This window comes from Spodoptera frugiperda, chromosome 6 (assembly GCF_023101765.2).
Source record: "Spodoptera frugiperda isolate SF20-4 chromosome 6, AGI-APGP_CSIRO_Sfru_2.0, whole genome shotgun sequence".
Taxonomy (NCBI): Eukaryota; Metazoa; Arthropoda; class Insecta; order Lepidoptera; family Noctuidae; genus Spodoptera; species Spodoptera frugiperda.
In genome coordinates, this window is record NC_064217.1 from 1,431,739 (window position 1) to 1,459,026 (window position 27,288).

At 36.7% G+C, this 27,288-nt stretch overlaps 2 protein-coding genes and 5 non-coding genes across 8 annotated transcripts in view; 6 read left to right on the forward strand and 1 right to left on the reverse strand.

Moving 5' to 3' along the window:
• The window catches only part of LOC118267654 (uncharacterized), a 41,493-nt gene extending 18,992 nt beyond the window's left edge, over window positions 1–22,501 (forward strand). For both annotated transcript variants that reach the window (XM_050694138.1, XM_035581761.2), the window contains exons 2-3: window positions 2,752–2,924; window positions 18,850–22,501. In XM_050694138.1, coding sequence (XP_050550095.1) covers window positions 2,773–2,924; window positions 18,850–21,526 — 2,829 coding nt within the window. In that variant the 5' untranslated portion in view covers window positions 2,752–2,772 and the 3' untranslated portion in view covers window positions 21,527–22,501. The remainder of the gene's footprint in view (window positions 1–2,751; window positions 2,925–18,849) is intronic.
• Window positions 1–26,947, reverse strand: part of LOC118267378 (fumarate hydratase, mitochondrial) — a 388,013-nt gene extending 361,066 nt beyond the window's left edge. Inside the window, exon 1 of the mRNA XM_050694141.1 lies at window positions 26,936–26,947. The gene's annotated coding sequence lies outside the window, so the exon portion shown is untranslated. The remainder of the gene's footprint in view (window positions 1–26,935) is intronic.
• Window positions 5,875–5,990, forward strand: LOC118268016 (U5 spliceosomal RNA). Its single transcript, XR_004782994.2, has one exon. It is a non-coding gene; the product is annotated as a U5 spliceosomal RNA (small nuclear RNA).
• On the forward strand, window positions 6,685–6,800 carry LOC118268018 (U5 spliceosomal RNA). Its single transcript, XR_004782996.2, has one exon. It is a non-coding gene; the product is annotated as a U5 spliceosomal RNA (small nuclear RNA).
• Window positions 8,424–8,539, forward strand: LOC126910818 (U5 spliceosomal RNA). The gene has a single exon (XR_007705392.1). It is a non-coding gene; the product is annotated as a U5 spliceosomal RNA (small nuclear RNA).
• LOC118268017 (U5 spliceosomal RNA) lies at window positions 17,391–17,506 on the forward strand. The gene has a single exon (XR_004782995.2). It is a non-coding gene; the product is annotated as a U5 spliceosomal RNA (small nuclear RNA).
• Window positions 18,225–18,340, forward strand: LOC118268015 (U5 spliceosomal RNA). Its single transcript, XR_004782993.2, has one exon. It is a non-coding gene; the product is annotated as a U5 spliceosomal RNA (small nuclear RNA).
• Window positions 26,948–27,288: the final 341 nt, after the last annotated feature.

Here is a 27,288-nt window from a genome sequence, read left to right on the forward strand (position 1 = left end):
CTGTACATAAAAATTCCATAAAATAGACGTAGCTATGCTGAGTTTATGTATTCCGGAAGATATAAACATAGTACTTTAGTATGGACTTGTAAACGGTTTCTTAGTTACTTCTTTGATGGCTTGTTTGAAATAGAAGACTAGTTTGTCTAGTGGTCGCAAGGGAGAGGTTTTATTCTCAGGTTGACTATTTTTCTATTTTTGGTTGATTATTGGACTTATCGAACTTATTATTAACCCGCCACAACTTCCCAAATCGCTGCAACTCCTGTAAGTCAGGATCTACAATGGATACAACCCTGAAAACATCTAAAGTCTCAGAGATATTAATAACTGTTTTGTAGCCTCGAAGCACAAAAAAAACTGCGCAACTGAGAGAAGCCCAAACTTCAAGCACTACAGAAATTTGAAATAAAAGTAAACGGTGCCTATGTGTGAGCTGTTAAGCAAAATGATAGTAAACAATCTGCTGCGTCATTGCTAGGTACTAAGAATTTTGATCGGATCTTCATAACCTTTAATCGACCTGGATATCAAATCGTTTCACAACTTAACAGTGTTTATGAACTGGACTACACCAGCCATAATGCTAAATTTATGTCTATCATTTAGTCATCAACAAGGATTTAAGTTTATTTGGGTCAATACACATATAATTAAGTGACTAATCTGTAGAAAGTAGAATTCAAAGAATTACTATTTTCCGCAAATCTTAGTCATTGGTCAGCAAAAGTATGTAAATGAGTTAATTAACATAACATTTACAGAGATATGTGCTTCGAATGGGTAAATAAAAGTATAGATTAGTAGTTTATTATTTCAAAGGAGACGTTTCTGCCAGTTTTGACTTCAATGTAATTTGGAATCAACGTACTTTGACCCTATTTTTTATGAAGGACATCATTGGCCTTGCTTTATCGAGAAAGGCTAGGGAGTGTAGGATTTTACCCCACAAATACCTTCCCGGTAGTCACCTTCAGCACATACAAGGCGCACTGGGTTCTGCCAAAGTATTTGTTTCCGTAAGAAAATAAAAAATACGTGTCTAATATTTTAAAATAATGTACAAGATGGACATTCAAATAAAAATTAGTCATCTACCGTATTCAGCACATTCCGATACCAGGGCCACTAAAAATGTATAAAGACATACTATCTTCAAAACCACAGAACGTAGTAGATTTTATCTTCAGTCTTTGTGAGTAATTGAATAGAAACCACATATGTGTAAGTGAAAGAATTCCAATACATATTTGTGGTTTCAAAACTAACATTCTGTTTACAATATTCACTTTGTTTTGTGGTTGATGGTTTAGTGTTGACCTTATAAGGGGTGGAAAGACAAATAATATCTACAATGAAAATACAAAAACATACGCTATCCTTTATGGCCTTCCAAATTATAAGTCTGTTTATAAAATACAGGCGTCATAATAGAACTGTGTGCAATTAATCTTTTTTTTTTTCGTTTGCCGAAACGTGGATCCACGCTAGACACAATGTCTTATATACAAGAGGTTAATTAAATTAAAACAATTAAAACTGTTTTAAAACATAGCTTAGCTAAGTTTGTTTCCACCAGTGCTAAGCTATGTGTGTCAATGCGTATGATTAGTGGAAGCCAGACGCATCCACAGCAACGTAGACGTAGCATAGTACATATCTGTTGGAAAAGCACTCTTTGTGTATTAAGTTAAACGAAATTAAAAGTTTTTGAAGGCTGTTTTTTTAGGTTCAATAGAATGGAAACGCCGTTGATGGTTGCCAAACGTACCACCAACTCCTTTAAAGTTTATTACAAATATGCACAAATCCATTTCCATCACACTATTCCTAACTTTCAATACGTCATCAACAGATTTTTTAATATAACCTACGAAGCCTAAACAAATAGCCCAGGCCGATATTACGGCCAAGCTTAACGGTACCTTCTTAATGATGGGTTAACGGATCGTTTTTTTTTTTTATATCTTTTACTCCGTTCCACCAGTTTTTCTAGTTTTATATTTTTGTTTTGAATTGGAATTGGAATGTTGTATTTGGGTCAGTGGATTTGTTTTGGTTAGACTTGTTTAGTGTCCTTTAAGTAGGTTATGGTGAAAATTGGTGATCGATTGTTTTATTGTTGTAATGTAGGAGTTAATTTTATTCGTCGTTGAAATCTCATGGTCCATATAAAATTTAAGTTTTTCTAATATCACAGTTGTACGAAAGAAAAATATCACTACTTAATATATTCCTATATAAAAATATTCCTATACCTTATAATTTTTCAGAAGTAGCACGGAGTCTGGAAATAGGTCTGGTATATGGGATTAGGCTCACCCTCTTTTAGATGGGACATATAACATAAATTGTGAAAAGTGGTTGTACATTGTACATAGTGTACACCTATGCCTACCCGATTGGGGATAAAAGTCGTGACGATATTTATTTTATTTTTATTTCTATTGCATAGCGTGTAGACTTCGACTAATTTTAAACGTTCAATAACTCCATGTATGTTCATGTATGTATAAGATTGATGATAATGAAAGATTCTATATGCGAATATAATCAAACTAAATGCTAAAAGTACAATACAATGACCTGTCTCCTCCTCACGTAGGCTTAGCTTGTTTAAGTAATAATAAACACATCATTATTTACTCTTCAAAGTAACACTTTCACCTTTTTACCGTGGTAACCACATACACCTTACATTGTTATTTTATCTAATTATCATTTTCTAACCATAACCTCTCTTTTTTACAGGTAGAGTACGCGAAAAACATCATGACGAGGCGAAAAAGTGTGTGTTCAAAGTGGACTTTAGTTTTGTTAGTAGTTCTAGTTTGTCCGTCAGTTTATTCGCGACCTCAAGATGATGTTGCCTCTTCTACTACAAATAAGGCACAGAATGAAAAATCAACGAATGCACCAATAAGGTATAAAAGTAATAATTTAAGTTCGAATAGTTTTAAGTTAGCATCTAAAGTCATTAGTTTTGTTAATAGTACAGAAACCGATGAACGTAAAGTTAACAATGTAACTAGTAATTTAAATAATTATAGTGAAAGTTACAATACTAATCAAAATGTTATTAAATCAGCACGCAATAGAACAAGTCGTCTAATCCGTACAAGTTCTGAAGAACGAAAAAACAAATACAAACCAAAACCCGTAAATAATAATGATGAAGAATCTCACGACAGAAAGAGACCAGCTATCAGAAAAGTTTTAACTAAATGGAGGGACAAAACTAAACTAAATGACTTAAATTTTTCCTATGAAGCTAGTACTTTGGACCCTGATCTTAAAAGTACAACAAAGCATAGTGGTAATAGTGTAAAAGATGACACAAGCACCGAAAATTCTAGTGAAATGAATGCCAAAAGATATACAAGGCCTCCCAACGATATGTATGATGATCCATATTATAATGACAATAACAATATGATGTACAATAATAATCCAAGACCGCAGTATCCTTATCCAGATGAATCCCACCATGTTGTATATACCCCAAATATTCAAGTGATTAATACCCCACGCCCTCGTCCCACAAGACCTCCGTACTATCACACAAACATTCCTACACCCACACCAATCATAACAAATCTAGGCTACCCCAAACCCTGGACTCAACAAGTGACCCGTAAAACAACGACACAAAGACCATATTACAATACACGACCAACAAATTATGAATACAACAATAATGTTCAAAATTACGGTGGAAATAACTACGAAGTATCCACGTTTGAACCGACTAATTCATACACTGATAGGATTGTTATAAGACCAGAGGAATACAGTCCACATGCTGAAGATTGCCCCACTATTTACTTAACTTTAAATAATACTTTTCAAGGTCAAGCTAAAGAAGCTTGTCCAGATTTAAATATTGCAGTAAATACAAATGTTATTAATAAGAATGTCGTGATAGAATCAGAAGAAGAGAGTGATAGTTTATTTCCTGGAGGTTTTGGTTTAGGTCTAGGTGATGACTCAGGCACAGATTCCTCAAAAGACGAAGATTATTTTGAGTCTGATGAGAACCAAGATGGTAATGCTGAAAGCGCCTCAGTTGAAGGGACAGAATTAGCTAATTATCAATCTGCAAATAATGTTAAAAAGCCACAATCTGCTGAATCTGGCTTTGGGGCTGCTTCGTCACCAAGTTCTGCTATTATAGCTCCAGGTGGTGGAGGAGATTCTGATGATGACATATTTAGCTTTTCATCATTAGTAGATTTTTTTAGACCAGCATTAGACGCTTTAGGTTGGTTAGCTACTATCAATCCATTGAGTATAGGTCTGTTTCCATTAATTTTAGCACCTCTAGGATTATTATTTGCAGGGTCGGGTTTCGCTGCATTATTTGCTCCTTGGTTTTTACCATATGCTAGGGAAGCTCCAAAAGTTATTCATGTTTATAAGCCTGAGTGGCGATGGGATGATGATTTGAAAACTTGGCAGTTACATTCTTTCCCAAATAATAGAAGATTAGTTCCTGATATGAGCGAAGCAAGAATTTATAAGGGAAGTGAGACAGAGATACAAGATAATAAAACTACATTGTTTTCTAGAGTAAAAGAATGGATGAAGAATGTAACAAATAAACTGAGAGAGAATCAAAATCGTCGGATAGTTTCAAATGGTAGGAAAACTAAAAGAAAGAAAAGAGAAGTTTGGACTAGACGACTTAAAAATTTGTAAAAAAATCACTATATTTATACTACATACACTCACCCACACTAGTAATTAATAAAAAAACCTCACGCAAGGCGGGAGAAGTTATACCCTCAAAAAAAGGACGCCTACAAAATAATATGACAAGTAATGTCGGGTAACAATATAATTTTTCAAATCTTAATTTATACGTGCAATAAACTAATGACTTTAGATGTTATAAGATTTTTAACAATGATGAAATTTATTTATTTAGGATTTTTATTATGTGACGACTAAATCTTGTAACGAAATGATTACTCATTATTATTTTTATAATAAATGGTACGCCATCAATAATGTTAAATTAATACTTGATAAGTTATACTTAACTATGCTCTGAACGATTAACAGTATTATTTTCTGTATTAAATGTTAGGACACTAATTTATTTATTTATTTTATGTGTAATTATTTATTGATTTTAGGTACTTATTTAAATTGCTTTTTGCTCAAGTAGCTTTAAGATTAAGTTTAAGTTTCTGTTAATTTATGATTCCTTCCAAAACTAACTATTCTGAGCCTGTAGAGACCTCTAGCCAAATGCCTTTTAGTGCTTGTCTATAAAAAGAGTGGAAAACAAAATTATATGGGATTGGTGTAAAGTTTTATAGTTATCATGGTCATCCCCGTAACTTAAGTTTTCTACATTCATTCGGTAGACAAGCATTAAAGCTATATTTGGGTACAGGTTTTGTCTGCATTTCCTGAACTAACCAAATTCTTACTTTAAATATATACTAACGTGTGTAAATATTATTTATCTAAAATAATTTATGTTATAGAAATGTGTACAAAAATGAAAATAATTATTAAAATAAAAAAAATATTTATTATTGTTCTCCAATAAAATATGTATAGTGTGGCTAAATGTCTCTGTCCTGAACTAACCAAATTCTTACTTTAAATATTTAGTTATATTATTATCTAAAATAATTTATATAGAAATACAAACATGCATTAGCAATAAAATAGTATTGAATTGTGTTGTATCTTTTATTTTACTTAATATTTTTTACATAAGAAGAGCAAGTATAATATTGAACTACTTGTGTAGTTTTGTTTTCAACCAACAGATGGCAGTGTGCTCTGACGTCATTTTCTGAATCGCGGTGTTAAGATTCTCCGCGGTTTGGTTGGGTCGGCCGGAGTTCGCAGTCCAAGTAACTCTGGTTTCCCTTCAAAACGCATAAATCTTTCGCCTTTTACTAAAGATTTCCGTGAAGGGGAACACTCAAATGAGTCTTTTATATTTTTGACAACTTCACTTCGGCGGAGTTTATAATACTTAAAAAAGTCTAAAGTGACTTTAAAACTGAGTGAGTTCATGACTTATAACCTGAATGAAGATATGAATTTTTAAATCGTTATTACACTTAAATCGTTAATTACAATCCAAGAAATCAAATGTATGATTCACTTCAACAATATTCTTCACAAAAATATCAATATTGCGATTAAAACAATTTCAATTAGACCGGGAACTGTCGATGTATTATAAATTCATCAAATTATTATTATTGGCAGTAAAAAGTTAACTTGCGTGATAAAGTTGTTCATTGTACTATATTTCCCACACAAAATGTAATAAAAGAATCAAAAGTACATTTTGTAACCGTATTTTCTTTATGTGATTAATGCAAAATAGTAAAACAAATAATAATATTAATTATCTTCGTAAAAATTTGTCTTGCGATGTTTCATATCATCTGGAGATCCAGTTTTTGCCTCATTGTGCATTGTAGTTTGGTATCCGTAACTAAAGGGGTCTGGTATACATTGTTAAGAGCTCAAACTCGCTGCATTGTTGGTAAGGGCCACACCTTAAGAAATTGGCAGCAGTCACTTTTTTATCTCCAAGCAGCACTTTAAACTTCTACTCATAGATGGCGGTGTGCTGTGACGTCATTTTCTGAATCGCGGTGTTAAGATTCTCCGCGGTTTAGTTGGGTCAGCCGGAGTTCGCTGACTATGTAACTCTGGTTTCCCTTCAAAACGCATAAATCTTTCGCCTTTTACTAAAGATTTCCGTGGAGGGGAACACTCAAATGAGTCTATTATATTTTTGACAACTTCACTTCGGTGGAGTTTATAATACTTAAAAAAATCTGAGTGACTAAGACTGAGTGAGTTCATGAAATGTACATAAATGAAAATATAAAATATTATATCACTCCAAACGTTCATCATAATTATTCAAGAAATAAAATGTATGATTCACTTCAACGACATTCTTCACAATTTTTTTTTGATAAACCATTTCAGTTAGACCGGGAACTGTCGATGTAGGGTAGACTGGGTACGGTTGAAACAAAGGACGGTTGAAACAAAACGAATATCTCGCAAACCGTTGGCGGGGCAGCTAGGGGTCCAAGGGGAGAACGAAGCGGACGATAGGTCTAAACACGAATCTTAGTGTTGCGTCACTCTCCGCGCGCTTTGGCTATTTCTAGGGGACCCTATTGTGTTTTGATAACCAAAAGTAAGTATTTTTACTTGGAGATTTTTCCAATTATTGTCGTTTTTATTCAAGTGACAGCATTGAGGGTGCGTTGTTGTTTGAAATGAAGCTCGCGGAATATGACATTGTGACTAGTTTTTGTGTATCATTATTGTTACAATGACTAATAACTGAATTTTACCTAAAGTAGGAGTTGGGGACGGTTGAAACATTTTTTTTGGGTACGGTTGAAACAGTGTACTTATTATTTTTTTCTTGTTTTTACACCAAATAATATTTTTTAATGTGGACGTGTGAAGAGTGATCTGATTGATCTTTAAATTTGGCTTATCCTTATTGGACTAATGAAAGCCAAAAATTGTTTTCTTTCACTTTTTTTAAAATATTATTGTTTAGTTTGCTATGTTTAAAAAACAAACAGTTGATTTTGGTTTAATTTACGTAAATTTTATATCAATGTTAAGTAATTTGTAGTTACTTAGTTTTTTGATGATTGATAATATATATTTTAAATAGTGTGCTTTAAAACATTAAAGGCTGATTAAAAATATCGTTTCAAGTATATAAATATTGAAAACTGATTACTAATGTCAAAGAGTTACTTAATTATTCTTAGATTTAAAATAAACAATTAATAAAACGTGTTGTAATATTATATTTTGTATTATTCGCATGTGTTTCAACTGACCCCATTCACTGTTTCAACCGCCCCTGGTATGGGGACGGTTGCAACAAATCCGATTTATTTTTTAATTTGATCTACTCTTAAAAATAACACACCTGGGACTAAAAACATATTGCCTATTAGTAGACAGAAACATGCTCTTTTATTTAACATATCTTCTTCATCGCTCGGGTTATAAAAAGCAGAACTATGGACGTTATAAGTGAAACTGTTTCAACCGTACCCAGTCTACCCTATTATAAATTCATCGAATTATTATTGGCAGTAGATAGTTAACTTGTCTTGCAATGTTTCATATCATATGGAGATCTGGTTCTTTGCCTCATTGTGCATTGTAGTTTGGTATCCGTAACAAAAGGGGTGTGGTTGGCATTGTTACGAGCTCAAACTCGCTGCATTGTTGGTAAGGGCTACACCTTAAGAAATTGGCAGCTGTCACTTTTTTATCTCCAAGCAGCATTTTCAACTTCTACTCATAGATGGCGGTGTGCTGTGACGTCATTTTCTGAATCGCGGTGTTAAGATTCTCCGCCGTTTGGTTGGGTCGGTCAGAGTCCGCAGTCCAAGTAACTCTGGTTTCCCTTCAAAACGCATAAATCTTTCGCCTTTTACTAAAGATTTCCGTGGAGGGGAACACTCAAATGAGTCTATTATATTTTTGACAACTTCACTTCGGTGGAGTTTATAATACTTAAAAAAGTCTGAAGTGACTTTAAAACTGAGTGAGTTCATGACTTATACATGAATGAAAATATGAATTCATCATCAGCCTATAGCAGTCCACTGCTGGACATAGGCCTCCCCAATTGTTCGCCACTTTGCTCTATCACTAGCGACTCGCATCCAGCTCCTGCCAGCCATCCTGCGCAGATCGTCACTCCACCTCGCCTGGGGGCGTCCTACACTACGTTTACCGAGACGCGGTCTCCACTCCAGGACTCGCTTACCCCAACGGTTGTCGGTCCTGCGGCTAATATGGCCGGCCCACTGCCACTTCAGCTTGCTGATCCGGTGGGCTATGTCGATCACCTTGGTTCTCTGCCGAATCACTTCGTTTCGAATGCGATTTCGGAGAGAGACACCGAGCATAGCCCTTTCCATAGCCCGCTGAGCGACTTTGAGTTTGTGGACCAGTCTAGCCGTAAGTGTCCACGTTTCGGCACCGTATGTCATTACGGGTAGGACGCACTGGTTAAAGACTTTCGTCTTTAGGCACTGTGGGATTGACGATGAGAAGACTCGACGGAGTTTTCCGAAAGCTGCCCAACCCAACTGAATTCTCCTATTCACCTCATCCTCAAAGTTGTTTCTACCTAACTGCAACGTTTGCCCGAGGTAGACATATTTCTGAACAACTTCGAGGACGGCTCCGTGAGTCGCAGTCGGTTCCGGTAGAACATGTTCATTGAATATGACCTTGGTTTTGTCCAAGTTCATCCGTAGGCCGATGCGTGCAGAGGAGTCAGCCAGGTCGTTCAGCATCCCTTGTAGGTCCTGCAGCGTTTCTGCCATTATGACGATATCATCTGCGAATCGCAAGTGAGAGATGTGTTCGCCATTGATATTGATGCCACGTCCTTTCCAGTGCAGCGACTTGAACATATCCTCCATTGCATTAGTGAACAATTTCGGGGATATGACGTCCCCTTGTCTCACTCCTCGATGCAATGGTATGAGACGTGTTTGCTGATTCTGTACTTGGACGGACATAGTGGCGGCTTCGTAAAGACATCTCATCACTTGGATGTATCGCCAATCAACCTGGCATCGCTGCAAGGACTCCAGGACAGACCAGATTTCTATCGAGTCAAAGGCCTTCTCATAGTCCACAAATGCTAGGCACAGGGGCTGATTATACTCTTCGGTTTTCTGTATAATCTGCCGCACTGTGTGGATGTGGTCTATGGTGCCGTATCCGCTCCGAGATCCAGCCTGTTCCGGTGGTTGGAATTCGTCGAGTCTTCGCGCAAGACGGTTCGTGATCACTCTTGAGAACAGCTTATAGACGTGGCTTAGAAGCGAAATGGGTCGATAGTTCTTCAGAAGGCTTTTGTCCCCTTTCTTGAAGAACAAGACGACCACACTTCTGCTCCACGCCTCTGGAGTTCTCCCTTCAAATAGGACAGCGTTAAAAAGCTTTTGGAGCTCCCTCAGTACGGGTTTGCCTCCAGCCTTTAGCAACTCTGTGGTAACGCCGTCCTCTCCAGGGGCTTTTCCATTTTTAAGCTGCCCAAGAGCAATCTCGACTTCGCCAATGCTGACTTCTGGCAGGTCTTCAGTGAAATGGCGCGTTAATGTAGCTCTAGAGTCCTCATTTTCGGGATCAGGGCGAGATGCATGCGAAGCGTATAACCGGCTATAGAAGTCCTCTATTTCCGAAAGAACCGCCGGCTTAGAGGCAACAACTTCTCCAGTTGCTGTGGTCAGTTTCGTCAGGTGGCTTCTGCCGAGAGATTGTACGAACACCTTAAAATATAGAAGCGGTATTAAGGTCGTGCCGCACGCGTTTGTTGATCTCCCGGTTCAGTGCTCGTTTTCCTACAGTGACGGGTGGGTTTTCACGTCGTTTTCATCAACTCCTCGGAAAGTTTAGACTTCCTGCCCTTACGTCGCATGTTACAGAATCTTACCTTCGTCCCACGAACTACAAGGTTCTGGTTAACGTCCGTTGTGGTTTCCAAGGCAGCAAATCGGTTTTCCAGATTAATGGAACGTTTCAGATCCAGTGATGGTTTGGAGCATAGTAGGTCGGAATCATTTGCTTTAAAGTCGATATTCAGAGTGCCTAACTAACTGCGGTGCTTATCGCGTATTTATGTTCACGCGCGGGCCAACCGGTTTCATCAAGAACAGCCCCTCTCGTTCGAGGAAGTTGACCATCATCCGCCCCCTATAGTGACAGTGACATTCGTACTGCGCGTTTTTTTAAATATGCATAATTAAATACATATTTTTCATGTTTTAACTTAATATTCTCACTTCCGCACGAAGCTTTCTTGTGATCGGACGTGCTATATTTAACTAAGCGCTTAATTTTGTTCACGCGCGGGCCACCGGTTTCTCCGGTCGGGCCTGCAGCTGTTGCTTTGTGCATATGAGTGAATTGAATTTCACCCACACATTGTCGAGTGCTGATGAGTTAGAAGACGGTACAAATATGGAACTTGAGGACAATACACAACAAGGTGAATCGGAGTTGATAAGAAGGAAAAGGACAAGAGATGAAAACTCTTCAGAAGAAGGATGGAACGTAGTTAATAGAGGACGAAGCAAACTCATATGTAATAGGGAACAACAAGTTGAGAATAGAAGAGAAGAAATGATACAAGTATATGTGACGTGTAAAGAACCTTTGCCGAAACAATTCGCTTTAGCACGACTATTTAAGACACACAACATTGCTAGTGACAAGATCTATAAGATTAAATACGTACATCGGAATAAAATGTTAGTTACCTTTGATAATGATATCGGCGCAGAGGAATTCATAAACTGTTCGGTGTTTACCGACATGGGTTGGTCTTGTCAAAAAACATCGGAAGTAGGTGTATCGTATGGACTTATTAGAGGAATGGAACTGGATATCTCTGATGAGGATCTTAAAAGTAATTTATCAAGCAGTGCTGAAATTATATCGGTCAAGAGGTTAAATAAACGTTGCTCGGATGACCCTGAGGGTAACGGCTGGACTCCGAGTGAAACCATTCGGCTAGGATTCAAAGGTCCTTCTTTGCCACCTTATGTCTATATTTACAGCTTGAGGATCCCAGTGGAGCGGTTTGTATTCCCAGTTACCCAATGTGCTAACTGCTGGAAATTCGGCCATTTAAAGATAAGTTGCCCATCCAAACAACCTGTTTGTCCCAAGTGCTCACAAAAACACCATAACTGTACAGCCACATCATTCACGTGTGTGAATTGCTCGGGTGATCATATGGCGCTTGATAAAGCATGCCCAATATTTAAGAAGGAAAAGAAGATACGAGATATTATGTCACAGTTTAACTGCACCTATAGGAAGGCGCTGACCATGTACGTTCCTCCTTCCCCTGTCCAAGCTCCTAGAGTGGTTGCTAATCCTGTCTCCGAAGATGGGCCGACTTATGCAGAGATTACAAAAACCACTCCAGTTCCAGTGCATGGAAATGACGACACAGCTTATGAAATGGACTGCCCAGACACAGCGACAACAAATATACTACCTAAGCCCAAACGGAATTTGAAGAAGCCGCGCCGACCAATGACTCCCACGCCTACAAAGGACATACCATGGCATCATAACCCCGAATCTTCAGATTCCTCAGAAAACCCGGACGTACCATTAGTAACTAGGAACAAACATTCAGATGAATCTTTAAATAATCTAAGTTTTTGGCATTTGATTAGTAAAATAAGAAATATTATAAAAAGCAAAGAATCACTTCAGATTAAAATCCAGCAATCAATTTCCATATTCACAGAGTGGCTGAAACAAAAAATTGTAAGTAGCTTATCTATTGACTCGATATTTCATTTAATCGTAGGAAATGGCTAATGATAATAATTTTACGAACTTAAATATAATACAATGGAATTGCCAAAGTATACGGCCCAAATACCATTCACTTGAATTATACCTAAGTCAAGAAAAAATACACATTGCCGTGTTGAGCGAGACCTGGTTGGAACCCGAGAGTTCTTTTAGAATCAGCGAATATAATACGTACAGGTTAGACAGAGAAGATGGTTACGGCGGTGTCGCCATTATGACCCATCGCTCTGTTAAGTCTATTGTTTGTACTACACAAAGTCGTAATCCTGGTATAGAATTATTACATATTAAGATTCTAAATTGTCAGCATATTGAGAACATAATTTCCATTTATTGCCCGTCGACGGTACACACCACGCAATGCGATTGGGACACAATCTTTTCTATCGGTAATAGTAAAACTCTTATCTTAGGGGATTTTAACGCTCACCACTCTAATTGGTCTCGAAGAACTGATCGACGCGGCTCAGAAATATTTGACTCCATGTTGGATTATAATTTCATTCATTTAAACGATGGTAGCTTCACGAGAATCAGGATGGTTGATGGTGTTCTCCAGCAATCTAGTCCTGATATCTCATTTGTTTCTGTAGATTTGTCCTTGTTATTTACGTGGAAACCAACAAACGAATCACTCGGCAGTGATCACTTAATAATTAAATTGAACTGCTTGCTTAATACAAGCCGTGATTATCAAACGAAAAGAAATTTTAAAAAATCTGATTGGACTTCGTATACTACATTTATAGATAATGAATTACAAAACTACATAATTTCCCAAGATCCTCAGAGTTCATATGACCAATTATATAATTTAATACAAAAAGCCGCGGACAAGTATATTCCAAATATAAGAATCCCTCAAAACATAAGTAACTCATTCAAGCCAAAACCATATTGGTCTTCAGAATTGTCCAGGGCTGTTGCGGAGCGGCGTTTGGCTCTTGCGAATCTGAGAAGGTGTCCCTCTTCAAATAATTTAGATATTCTAAAAGAGAAAATAAGCACTGCTCAAAGGCTTATTCGTATAGCTCGGTGCAAATCTTTTCAGCAGTTTTGTACATCTATAGACGAGACCTCTTCAGCATCCGAAATGTGGCGTAAGATGAGGTGGCTAAAAGGCCGGCAAGTCCCTAACACCAGTGTAGATAAAGAAAAAGCCGAGCGTCTGCTTAAAGATCTCACTCCAGATTTTGTTTGTCCTTCGCAGCCTGCCTTTTATTCCAATAATGCCCTGTTAGAGTCTCCAATCTCAATGCCAGAATTAGTCAACTGCATTAAGACTACTGACACAGCCCCTGGGTCAGATCAAATTTCCTTCTCCATGATTAAACACCTCCCGCCTTCCGGCAAACAAATGTTACTTCAAATATATAATCAATGTTTTTCTGTAGGTTTTGTTCCCCAACAATGGCGTCAAATTAAAGTAGTCCCAATACCAAAACATAGTTCATCTTCATCTCTTCGCCCTATCTCCTTGATATCATGTATCTGTAAAATTCTTCACGCCATTTTGGCTAAGCGTATAGAATGGTTCTTTGAAAAGCAGTGTCTTTTCCCTGAGGACATGGTAGGTTTTCGTAAAGCACGATCTTGTCTCGATAATCTTTCGCGATTGGTTTCTGAAATTCAACTAGGGTTCTCAAAAAATTGCGTGACAGCGGCATGCTTTATAGACATTGAAAGCGCTTATAATAATGTTGATATTCCTTGCCTGTTACGCATATTAGATCAGTTTGGGGTTGGATCAAAAGTCTGTAGTTACTTGTGGTCCTTCTTATCAAATAGGCATCTGCAAGTGGTTACGTATAATTGTGAGATTGTTAGATCTACTGGCCGCGGGTTAGCCCAAGGAGATCCGTTGGCTCCACTTCTATTTAATATTCATACATTACATATATGTCAAAATATTACCCAGGTTAATATCTCTCAATATGCTGATGATTTTGTGTTGTATTCAACCAAAAGTAATTTAGATTTAGCATTTGAAGAGCTCAGGTCTGCTTTACGATACACTAAAATGTTAATTGAAAAATTAGGTTTAACGATGTCTTCAAGTAAAACTAAGATTTGTGTTTTTAAAAAAGGATGCTTTAGAAGATTAATTAATTTCGATTTTGACGGCACTTCGATTGATGTTGTCAATAATGTAAAATATCTAGGTCTCTGGCTGGATAGCTCATTAAGATGGGGTAAGCATATTAATGAAACCTCACAGAAAGTCATAAAGTACATTAATTTACTTAAAATTTTATCAGGTCCGGGATGGGGAGTCCATCAAAAACATTTAAGACGTTTGTATATTTCCATAATTCGTAGTAGAATTGATTATGCCAGTTTTTTATTTGATAACAGCTGCAACTCTAAATTAATTAAATTAGACCGAATACAAAATCAGGCGCTACGCGTTATCGGCGGATTTATACGGAGCACCCCAATACATGTAATGGAAAACGAGTTATGTCTACCACCACTTCATATTCGTCGTAGATACCTAGCCAGCAAATTCATTTTAAAATCAAAATCTCTTGTTAACAATAAAACCTTACAATCGCTAGAAAATCTTTCACTATTCACAGGTTCCAACTATTGGCAACACAAAAAGTTGCCGTTACTTATTGACATTCTTTCACAGTATAACTCTACTCCTATACACTCTAGTACTCAACTTGGAATGTTTTCCCTCGATAAGTGGATTAGTAGCATAGATTTGTCCCATATAATCAGTGATAAAATTCCTAGTATATCTAAAGCTAAACGTCATTACAGTATTATACAGCTAAAACAATTATGTACTTCATATATACAAGAACAGTATCCAGATTATCATACAATTTTTACTGACGGTTCCAAAGATAAAGATTTGGGAGGCGCAGCCTTTTTGGATCCGATTCTAATAAGTCATATGAAGATTAAGATTGATTCAGATATTTCTATTATGCATATTGAACTGATTGCTATATTGGAAGCCTTATCCTATATTCTATCAGTCAGCGGTGATAAATTTGTGATTCTGACAGACTCCAAAAGTTCGCTGCAACATTTGGCTCGAAACACTTCTCACATGCGAGGTATTCCGACAGCCTACGCCATATATGAATTAATCTTAAAACTTCAATCTAATTCCAAAATGGTACGTCTCCAATGGATTCCGTCACATGTTCAATATGAAGAAAATGATGTGGTAGATATGCTTGCCAAACAAGCGTGTGTTGATGGTGTTCCCATGAATATTACCCCACTGTTTTCGGACTATTTTGGAAGAGCAAAAAATAAGTGTTTCGATCTTTGGCAGGAGTATTTTGATGAAAGATCAAAAGAAAAGGGGATCTGGTATCGAACTATACAGCCAGAGATTTCTCGGGTTCCGTGGATTGACTGCGACCTTAATAAAAATTTAATGACTATCGCCTTAAGACTCCGTTCCGGACATATTCCATCAAATAAGTTTAATTATTTAATGAAAAAAGTTCCGTCACCATGCTGTGATTCATGTGGAGTGGTTGATGATGTCCTTCATATTTTGATGGAATGTGCCCGGAATGAAAATACTAGGGTTAGTATTTTTGGTCCGCAAAGAGTGAATGACATTGGCCTTTGTAACTCCATGCTTGCTTTTCCAGTGTCCGATAAAGCACAACACTTGTACAAATTAGTGATAAGTAGATCGTAAGCTAGTAATAAGTAACCAAACTTTGTTTTTCCTGCACTGGGCGATATGGTCGCCAAGCGACAAAGCCCTTTAAATAAATGAGGTACGCTACCCTGCTCGACACACTAGATATTTCCACAACGTTATCAGAGAGAGACTTATTGACCAGAAACCCAACGCCACCTTGGGATTGTTGGTCTCCCTCTCGGAAGTACATAAGGTGGCCGGACTCTAGGGTTACGGTGTCCTCCCCTCTCTTCGGACTTCGCTTAACCCCAGAACGTGCCACCTAATCTTCCCAAGATCCACCTCCAGTTGCGCCAGATGCGAGTCAAGCCGTAGTGTGCGTCCGTTGTACGTCGCCAGGGTCAATTTGTTTTGGTGGCCTCCCATAACCCGGGGATTCTTCGCACCCCTGCCCCGCCGCTACCATGACCGCCACCGTGGCCAGGCCTAGCGGGGCCGCCGGGAACTAGGGGCCGCGGCCTTGTTCTTTTAAACATTGGAGGAGTTGCCCGTAATCGCCACGCTGGGCAGGCGGGTTGGCGATCGCAGGGCGTAAACTTCTCGCACCAGTGATGCTGCTGCCCGTCACTGGCCTGTAATTTAGTTTACCTTAATAGTGATGGTTATCCCGCCATCAGTCGGTCGCCAGAGCCTCGTTCGCTAATCGGCAGGATGCACCACGGGCAGGTGAGGTTGGCATTTGGGCAAAATGGTGGTAGTTCACCCCTTACACCCCCAAGATATGAATTATATCACTTAAATTATTCTTCACGATTCAAAAAAATAAATTTATAATTCACTTAAACAACATTCTAAAAATTTAAGTCTTTCAGTAGACAATTTTATTTCAATTAGACCGGGAACTGTCGATGTATTATAAATTCATCGAATTATTATTGGCAGTAGAAAGTTGACTTGCGTGACAAAGTCGCTGTTTGTACAAACTTATATTTTCCATACATAATGTAATGAAAGAATCAAAAGTACATTTTATACCGTAATTCCCTGTAATGAATGCAAAATAGTAAAAAAAATATATATTATCTTCCTAAAAATCTGTCTTGCGATGTTTCATATCATCTGAAGATCCAGTTTTTGCCTCATTGTGCATTGTAGTTTGGTATCCGTAACAAAAGGGGTGTGGTTGGCATTGTTAAGAGCTCAAACTCGCTGCATTGTTGGTAAGGGCCACACCTTAAGAAATTGGCAGCTGTCACTTTTTTATCTCCAAGCAGCACTTTCAACTTCTACTCATAGATGGCGGTGTGCTGTGACGTCATTTTCTGAATCGCGGTGTTAAGATTCTCCGCGGTTTGGTTGGGTCAGCCAGAGTTCGCTGTCCAAGTAACTCTGGTTTCCCTTCAAAACGCATAAATCTTTCGCCTTTTACTAAAGATTTCCGTGGAGGGGAACACTCAAATGAGTCTATTGTATTTTTGACAACTTCACTTTGGTGGAGTTTATTATACTGAAAAAAGAGTTTATAAATGATAAAATATCTGCAGTTACTTTGAAACTGAGTGATTTCATGAGATGTAGGTACATGAATTGAAATATGGAATATTTCACTTTAATCGTTCATCATAATTATTCAAGAGATAAATGTATGATTCACTTAAACAATATTCTTCACAAAAATATATTTTATTCGATAAACAATTTCAATTAGACCGGGAACTGTCGATGTATTATAAATTCATCGAATTATTATTATTGGCAGTAGAAAGTTAACTTGCGTGACAAAGTCGCTGTTTGTACAAACTTATATTTTCCATACAAAATGCAAAAAAAAAAAAAACAATCAAAAGTACATTTTGTTACCGTATTTCCTTTTGTGATGAATGCAAAATAGTAGAAAAATAATGATATTATCTTCATAAAAATTCGTCCAGCGATGTTTAAGCAATGGAGATCTAGTTTTTGCCTCATTGTGCATTGTAGTTTGGTATCTGTAACAAAAGGGGCGTACTTGGCTTTATTATGAGCTCAAACACGCTGCATTGTTGGTAAGGGCGACACTAAGAAATTGGCAGCTGTTACTTTTTTATCTTGAAGAACTACTTTATTTTTAGTTAAAACTTCTACTCATAGATGGCAGTGTGCTGTGACGTCATTTTCTGAATCGCGGTGTTAAGATTCTCCGCGGTTTGGTTGGGTCGGCCAGAGTTCGCAGTCCAAGTAACTCTGGTTTCCCTTCAAAACGCATAAATCTTTCGCCTTTTACTAAAGATTTCCGTGGAGGGGAACACTCAAATGAGTCTATTATATTTTTGACAACTTCACTTCGGTGGAGTTTATAATACTTAGAAAAAGTATTGTAGTATAATTCTTTACTTATGTGAGATCAAAGGATTAGCAAATTAAGACGCTTTTTTTTCATAAAATATTATTATTTTGTTAAACCCATGTAAATCAAGCTCTTAAGCGTATTTTATCAGAATTTGGAGAAATTTGAAATCGAAATCACATGATTAACCTGAAACCTCCAGTTTAATCATTCAGTTAGACCTTAAAAATAATTATGAAATGACATACGAGTACATGGATCTACAAGTTATTTCATTACATCACATTTTAGTTACTATTGTCCCAAGGATACAATATCATTTTTTTTTTTAGTATAGTATAGTATAGTTAGATAATTTATAAACATTGCAGTTCTACTTAGTAATACATGTGTTGTAATGAAAAAAATACTGTAGGAGTCACATAATGTTTAATATTTTTACCCGACTGTTCCAGAAGGAGGGTTATGTTTCTTTTATAGTGACAGTTTCTTATATTGTTATTTTCTATTTTTCCAGGACTTACCAGACAAATGCCGAAGCAGCCCAGACTCAACAGACAGCCACACCGATTCCTGAGAGCTCCTCTCGAGATGTCAAGACCAAGACACCAATTCGAGAATCCATGGAAATGGTTGCTATTCAACTTCTCGACAAACCTAACACTACAGCTGAGACGCCAGTTATAGCTGACACGAGAATACCACCAAAACTAAAAACTCAAGTCAAACACAGAATTAAAACGAGGAATGAAAATGGCGAAGAGTTCGAAAATGCTCACCTTGGTGTTGCAGTTCCTGTCACAATGGAAGAATTGGATACAGAGAACAAAATAAACGAGCCTAGTGAATCTTCAACGTCTAATGAAGGTATTTCCACTTGGATCTCATTGAGCAATTCAGCTAAGGATAACGTTACTACTGAGCCATCCAAAGTAGAAGAAGTCACGAAGAAACCTAAGCCAACTGTTACAAAGAACAAACCTAAACGTCCTCAGAATAATAAAATACCTAAACGTCCTATAATTGGCAGTACAAACAAAGCTGATTTAGTTGCCAGTGGATCAGCAATTAATGAGAATGTTTACAATAAGATTAAGGATACAGTGCTGTCTAATGTGCAGAAAAATAAAAATACTTCAATTCGTCCAGCCACGACAACTACAACCACGACTACAACTACTACTACAACCACTGAAGCACCAACAACGAAAAAGGAAACTAAAATCCCAATTGTAACACCAGTAGTAACAGTGACCTCAAAGCCAAAGAAAAAGAATAAGAACAAACAGAAAACTACCACTACCTTAGCGCCTCCCGTTATCAGTGACTCAGCACTGCTTCCCACAGAAGCTAAAGAACAAGAAATTGAACTAGAAGTAAGTACACCAGCAGCCACAACCAAGAAACCTAAAAGAAGCTCAACTAGGAAGAAGAACAAGACTAAAAAGCGCAAGACCTCCACACCTAAACCCAGCACAGAAGTCGCTATTTCTGATGTCAAAACATCCAACAAAACTAAATCAAATAAGAATGCTAAGAAACCGGCAGCTGCACCAACTGGGGCTATCACAACACAAATCTATAATTACTTGTCTAGAGAAGTGATGCCGTCTGTGGGAGTAGGCATGTTGGGCTTGGCTAGTTTAGTAGGTATTGCTGGTTATTTCTTGTATCCGTTTGCAACTCCAGTACGCAGAACATTTGAAGTAGACAAGAATGACGATATCTATAGAAACAACGCTGAAGAGTACGCTAATGATGGCAATGGACAAGCCGAAGAAGAAATGCTGGGAACTGTTTTAGCTGGAATGCCCGCCCACGCCAAACAAAAGTTGAATCCCTATGCCGGACAAACTGCATACACAAGTCGTTACCCAGTGAAAAAGGAACAAGACATTAGGTACAGACAAGTGGCCACAGGATACAAACCAAACCCCAATTATGGAAAAGTACATTATGCTCAACAGAAAACAGGAATCGCTCATGCTGCTGTTTACTCAAAGCCACTTAGTTACAGTCCTCATTATGAAACTAGACACGCTTATACAACAGAAGGAAAATACAATTATGAGAAACCCCAACAACAACCAAACTATACTCCATACCCAGCTGTAGAACCCATTTACGCTGCACCACAAACTGGTCCCACAGGCATTTCAGCTTATGGGAATGAGAATTCTAACTCAGTTGTCTACGGTGTAAAGCCGGCAGCTGAATCTGATTTCAAACCTGTATACCCATTCGAAGGTCAGTTTTTCAGCGAAACTACTAGTAGTTCAGTGACGTATCCTCCAACCTCTATGTACTTAGGATCTAATAACGATTCAGAAAATCAGGAAGAAAAATATGACGACAATACAAGCGGCAGTGAAGCAAGTTCTGAATCTAGCGACAACAAATTCGTAGTTGGAAATGTTCCTAAGGAACTAGTAGATTCGGCAACACCTGCAGTAGTACCAGAACATGGCCCCAGAAACTTAAGAAAGAAACGTAGTATTTCAGGTTCACTTGAAGAGCTTTTAGCAGAGAAAGGAAACCGAGATGTCTTTATAAGCAATGAAATCGACGACATTTACAACATGAACAACCCTATAAGAAACCTGGCTGCTAATGAAGTATATGATACCACAGTTTTACCTAAAGAAGTCACTGAAGTTTCTGCTGTATCAGAATCTGAAAAAGATGCTAAAAACGAAGCTACGACTGATAAGATCGAGGTTGTTGAGAGCGTGTCAACGATTCCAGTGAACAGTAAAAATGACAAAACAACAGAACCAGACATGTCTAATGAAATGGAAACTACGACTAAGACTTTTAAAGTATACGAAGTGTTTCCTTCGAACACCGAAGTGACTGAACGCAACAGTCCTATAAACTCACCTACTACCACTGTACAAAGTATGATGACTGAGACAACAACAGATTTGAAATCGGAAACAACTTCTACAATGCCTACAGTACCAGTTTCGACTGACAAGCCAGCGACTACTTCAAGACCGTGGAATGATCCAGACATTGTCACTTATCCCCCCTTAAACCAACAAGGTGGATTCCTAAACTTCCTACAAAGATTAGTAGACTTTAAATTCAGACTCGGTCTAGGCATCTTACAGACAACAGTTGATGCTCTAAATAGATTTAGGGATGATACGATGCAAAAAGTAACGAATGCATCACGTACACACAATGGGTAGTTTGTTAATTCTAGATTTGGTGCACCGTTGCGATGTAATTTGAGATATAATTTATCGATGTAATTTTTTTGTCATTCGAAGCGAATTTCACTATTTTTATAGCAGTTATTTTGAATGGTAGAAAAATGATTAATGCAATTAGGTATGTATAGTATAGTGTAGAAATGTGTACTTATATTTTTTTACAATCATATCAATGGGATTAACTAAAAATCACAGTTTAATTACATAAATTAATGGAGAAAAGCCTACTGGCACGGGGCAGCGCACGCTGCTCATGATGAAGAGTCCCTCTGTGACTCGAAACTAGTAGAGCTTTTCTACATTAATTTACGCGAGTAAACCGTAATTTTTAGTTAATTTAGTATGTCTCACGATAGTTATTATAACATATCAACGGTATGTTTTAGACTGAATAATACTCATTTATTTGTACTAAAAAATACAAACGTAGGTTAAATTGAACCTACGTTACTCGTACTTTCAATTGAAAATCTTTAATATTGCATTTATGGAAATCGATCAAAACATGTATTTAAGATTGCTTAATTTTTAAGGTTAAAGTTTAAGTACAGGGAATTATGTTATATAATATTCTGATTATTTTTATATAATATAAAAATTATAAGATTATAATTTCAGAATGCTATCCTCGATGCTTATATTTGAGGGAAGCCTACTGAAGTTATATTGTGATAAAATATATAAATAGTACTTTTATTAGGCGTTAAAATATGTAATAAATATTTTATAGCCGCGTAAGATTTTATTATTTGCGTCCGAAATATATTATACAGTATTATTGATTTTCTCAGATTAAAAGAAAAGGTTTTAACCTATTTTATAAGATAAAAATTATATAAAATGGAATTAAATATATTTTTAGGCACTTATAGCAGTAATTTACTTATTTTTTTATAATTTTATAAAAATAATTCTTCTGTGTAAATATTGAAATAAAGACTTTTTAATTATTGTACTTGTTTTATTGATTTATTGCAGGAGTTACATAAATACAAAATTATAAGATTAATTAAACAATAGAAGTCCTAAATAATTATTTTGACGTATTACGCCATCTATACGCAAAAGGTAGTACTAACTTTAGTGTGAGTATTACACTTACTATTACTACTTCAAACAAGAAATCATAGATGGCGCTAACACACATTTGCGTATATTGAGTAAATGTTATGAGTCTCATATTAAATTATCTAATACCAATAGCTGCGAGAACATTTTGAAAAACCGAAAAAAGCCCAGTAATTTTTACTCGACCCGGGAATTAACCGAGACCTTGGCTGAGCAGTCGCGTTTAAATAATCACGTCATAATTTTCGTTGGGTGGTAATTACTTAAATGATTTTAGAAATTGTCTTGGGCCAAATATGACCAAAATATGTATTTATATGCTTAAATTAGGTCATTAAGCCTTACTAGGCTATGTAAATATAAGTTAGTATCTATAAAATATCTAGTTTACATGATTAACTTTGCGGTTCCTCACAATAACTTGTGGTTTCAGTATAATCCACCGCAGAAATTAGTTTCTATATCTATATATGTACATATATATATATAGAGAGATATCTAACGTTTAATTATTACATGCTTATTATGTTAGTATCGGAATATATCTAGTAATTTGAATTTAGTTTAATGATCTCCCAAACATGTACTTGGTATATAGGTAAATCCTAATTTAATACATTTTACTTGATACAACCCGAAGCCCTTTGCGTAGATGATCATTGGTAATAACTTGTTTAATAAGTCAAATCAAGTCGATAGGTACAACACCTGCGCATCGCGTTCCACGCGCGCCTCAAAGAGCCATCAGACCACCACAGATCGACACCAGCAATTTATACTGCGCTAACTCAAAAAGCGTACTTTACAGTAGAGGCGTTTAAAGGGAAAAACGTGATAACTTTTACATTAATTAAGATACTTTTTTGAAATTTGGTATGCTTAATATTTAATTTATTAATTGTAATATCTCATATTTATATTTCCTTAATTATTTTTATTTTTTGATTTAGCGCAAGTTAGCCGTATATAAACGTAATTCATCAAAAAATTTTTACATCTTATACACGTCTAACTTATGTTAGCGTAGTGTAGTACGGGACGTCGTAGTGCATGATCAATCATCTGATGCATATTTCAATATTTTATAAAGAACATGTACTTAATTACAAAAAGAATAGTCAGCGTACCATTAATAAACGAATTAATACGTTAACACATAAGTATTTACTATGTAAAAGTCGCTATGTCGTTCATTTTACAAACGAACAAGTATACACACGAACGCACTAAACTACGCTAACTATGAGTTAGTGCAGTGTTGCACGGACTTTGACCAAAGTGATCCCCGCGCACACTCCGCTAATAATAGTTGGCGTAATATAAATCGAGTGATTTCAAAAAGTACCTTTACTTAGCGTTTTATAAGATTTGTAACTTTCTTATTTTTGCATATTTCTTCTCAATTTTTTTATGACGTATGTAAACACACATTTTAAGCAACTTGACATAAAAAAAGTTTTTTCCAAATTTCGAGTTAGCGTAGTATAAATTGCTGGTCCGCGCGCAAAGAGCCATCGAGATGGGGCCCAGTTGGACTGATACTTGATTCGGAGTTGCGGACTACCTAGCGGGTTTACCGGGGCTCCGGATCGAAAAGCAGGCGAGTCTGACACTCCCTCTAGTAAACTGGATGATTTTCGCCCTTTAAAAAAAAAATGTATCAGTTATCAAAGAAATATACGAAGTTACAACACAACCCAAATATCCTTACCAAACAGTCAGACTCAGTCCCTTAGGAGAAAACAAGAATAACACTTTCGAAAAACCCTAAAACTGTCACATGGGAAGAAAATGTCACAAACCACGTTTAATATGATCGTAAAACAAATTGATAGTAAAAACCAACTTAAACTGTTAACCCTTTAACAGTAAAGTTAAATAATAAAACTGTGGTCACTGGCAGCGTTAAGTAAAAGGGTTGAACGTTCAGTATTATGACTACGTTTATGGTTTTATAGTTTATTGCGAGATAATTAAGACATTAAACGTTATTAGGCATGAAGTAAAGGTAGGTGTTTAAAGGTACTATATAATAATTAATTATTATGTAGATGTATTTCGTCGTCGTCAGGCCCAGAGGTTTATGACGCCCGCTTGCAACTGCAAAGTACCAATGTGACTTTTTTGAGTGATATGTGCTTTCTAACATTATTTAGACAGACGGTGAAGTGAAAACATTGTGACCTGGGATCATATTGTATGTTTGTAAACATAACCACGACACTGGAGAAAATTATAGTGACGGAATTATAGTGACGTAAAAACGGAATATTTTTTTGCCCACTATAATTAATAACATAAAAAAATATACCTTTTTTTTTCACATTAAGAATATTAGATAATCTTGAAAATAAAAATAAAAAACAAGCATTTTAATCTAATAAGACTATTATCTTATCCATACATTTTGTAACGTTAAAAATAATGCTGAATATATTAAAAGCTAGGAGAAAAACGTAGGTCTGTGTTTTTAACAACTACGCCATTTTTTAATTTTTTTTGACTAAAAATATATCATTTAGATGTTTATGTTCGCATGAAATTTCGGGTAAACGTATGATTTACCCAAAAATGTTGTGTCAGTGTCCTAAGCTATATTAATGCGACCCTTGTGGTTAGATTAACACGTCGGCCGCCGCGTGCGGTCATTATGACCTACGCATGACTTTAACATACCCCTTAATCGCATTCTTTGCCATTGCGTCGGTGTTTACGGGTTAATATGGCGTCGTGTAAAGAAAAAATGGAGGGGATTTTTTTGGTCTGTAATTTTTTGGATATGTTTTGCGTTTTGTATACTAATAGGGTAAAAAGATTTTGAGTTTCATCACATACATACAGTTTTTATTCTTCAGATTTTCTGTAGTTTGATAGGAATCAGTCTTTCTTCTTTCTATAACTTCTAAGTTTTAATTTTTGTAACTTAGGGAATTTAATGACTAAAAATATTTGGTATTTTACTAGGTAATTGGCAACACTTTAAACGCCACGTCCCCGTGGCGTTTAAAGTGTTGACACCGGTGACCGACGTTAGCGGAAGGATTTGCCATCAACAGTTTTTTTTTTGAGGAGGGAAAATCATCCAATGACTTCTCCCGCCTTGGACGAGACGGGAGTAAATGTCAGACTCTAACTGACTTAAATTGGCAGTCAAAGACTTAAAGAAATAAATTTAATTTCTTTTGATTGCTGTGTCCTTTTTTTCGACGAGGCTACAAATCATCTGATGGTAAGCAATCGCCGCCGCCCATGGTAATTCTAAATACCAGAGCCGTTACGAGTGCGTTGCAGGCCTTTTGAGGGTTAGGAATTTATGGGTTGTTGTGGAATCAGTGACTGGAAATATTGGGAAGGGGGAAATTAGGCCTCCGGTAACTTCACACACACAACGAAATACAACGCAAGCGTCGTTTCACGTCAGTTTTCTGTGAGGCCGTGTACTTCGCTTAACTAGAGAAATAATTATACTTACATTAAAATTTACTCGCTTTTGCTTACGTCATTTATTTCTCAAAGAAAAACTTTGGTAAGTTTATCTTTACCAGGAATTCATTCTTCAAAGTACAGCACGATAGTGTTATTACGAAATTGGTTTCCTTTTACGTCGTATTAATTCCAAGAATTACAAAGAAGACCACTATTTTAATCTTCCTTCTTGCTGTAGGCTAGTCTTGTAGTTCCAAGAATACAGTTTTAATTTAAATTTTTGCGTATTTTCTTCGTTTTACGTCATAAACTTATTTTAGTTTTAATGGCGTCAAAATGCAATTAGCTATAGCGTAATAGCGGCTACACACCTGTTTTTGGAGGGGGAAAATTATCTAAGGGCTTTTCCCGTCTTGCGTGAGGCGAGAGAGAGTGTCAGACTCTTACTGACTAAAAACCACCCCGTTCCTACTCCTGCTTTTCGAGCCGAAACCCCGGTAAACCACTAGGCAGTCCACAGCCGGCTACACACCTTACGATTTTACTGTCCAACCAGTTAAATCGTAAGGTGTGTAGGCTGCATGGACTTAAGATTTATTAACTGTACAGTCCGACTGTACAGTTAAATCATAAGGTGTGTAGCGTGCTTAAACATCTGTTTAAGCACGCTACACACCTTATGATTTTCTCTCGAAATAACTGTGTTTGTTGCAAACGCATTTATGAGAGAAAATCTTCTTGCGAAATTTAGGTAACTTATTGTAAGATCCTATTCCAGAAAAATATTCCTGTCTGCATCCACACAGGAGAAAACTAAATCACAAGAAATAATAGTAGACAGAACTACTATAAAACTTTCACTATCATTAAAAATACTTTCACGAGAGTAAACCTTTACAAAATCATTGGACGCGTTGTTGCAAACTTCCAGTGTTTCGGATTGAAACTACTTTTGTTCCATGACGCTTTCGTATTTAAATTGAGACGAAATCATTCTGTAGTTGTGCTCACGAACAATACCCCCTTAATTTATTCTGTTGGGTTAATTTCGTATACAATTTTGTTACCCAAAGGCTTGAGCGCGAACGCTGCGGTTTTTACAACGGAAATTTGATAAGTATAAAAGGGATCTGCGATAGTTTATGGGACATTCAAAGGGTCGAGTCTATTTGTTTCATTATTTGTTGCTATTGAATAGTTTCGAGTTTAAAGGGTCAGAATAATTTGCTTTTGGTATTAGAGTT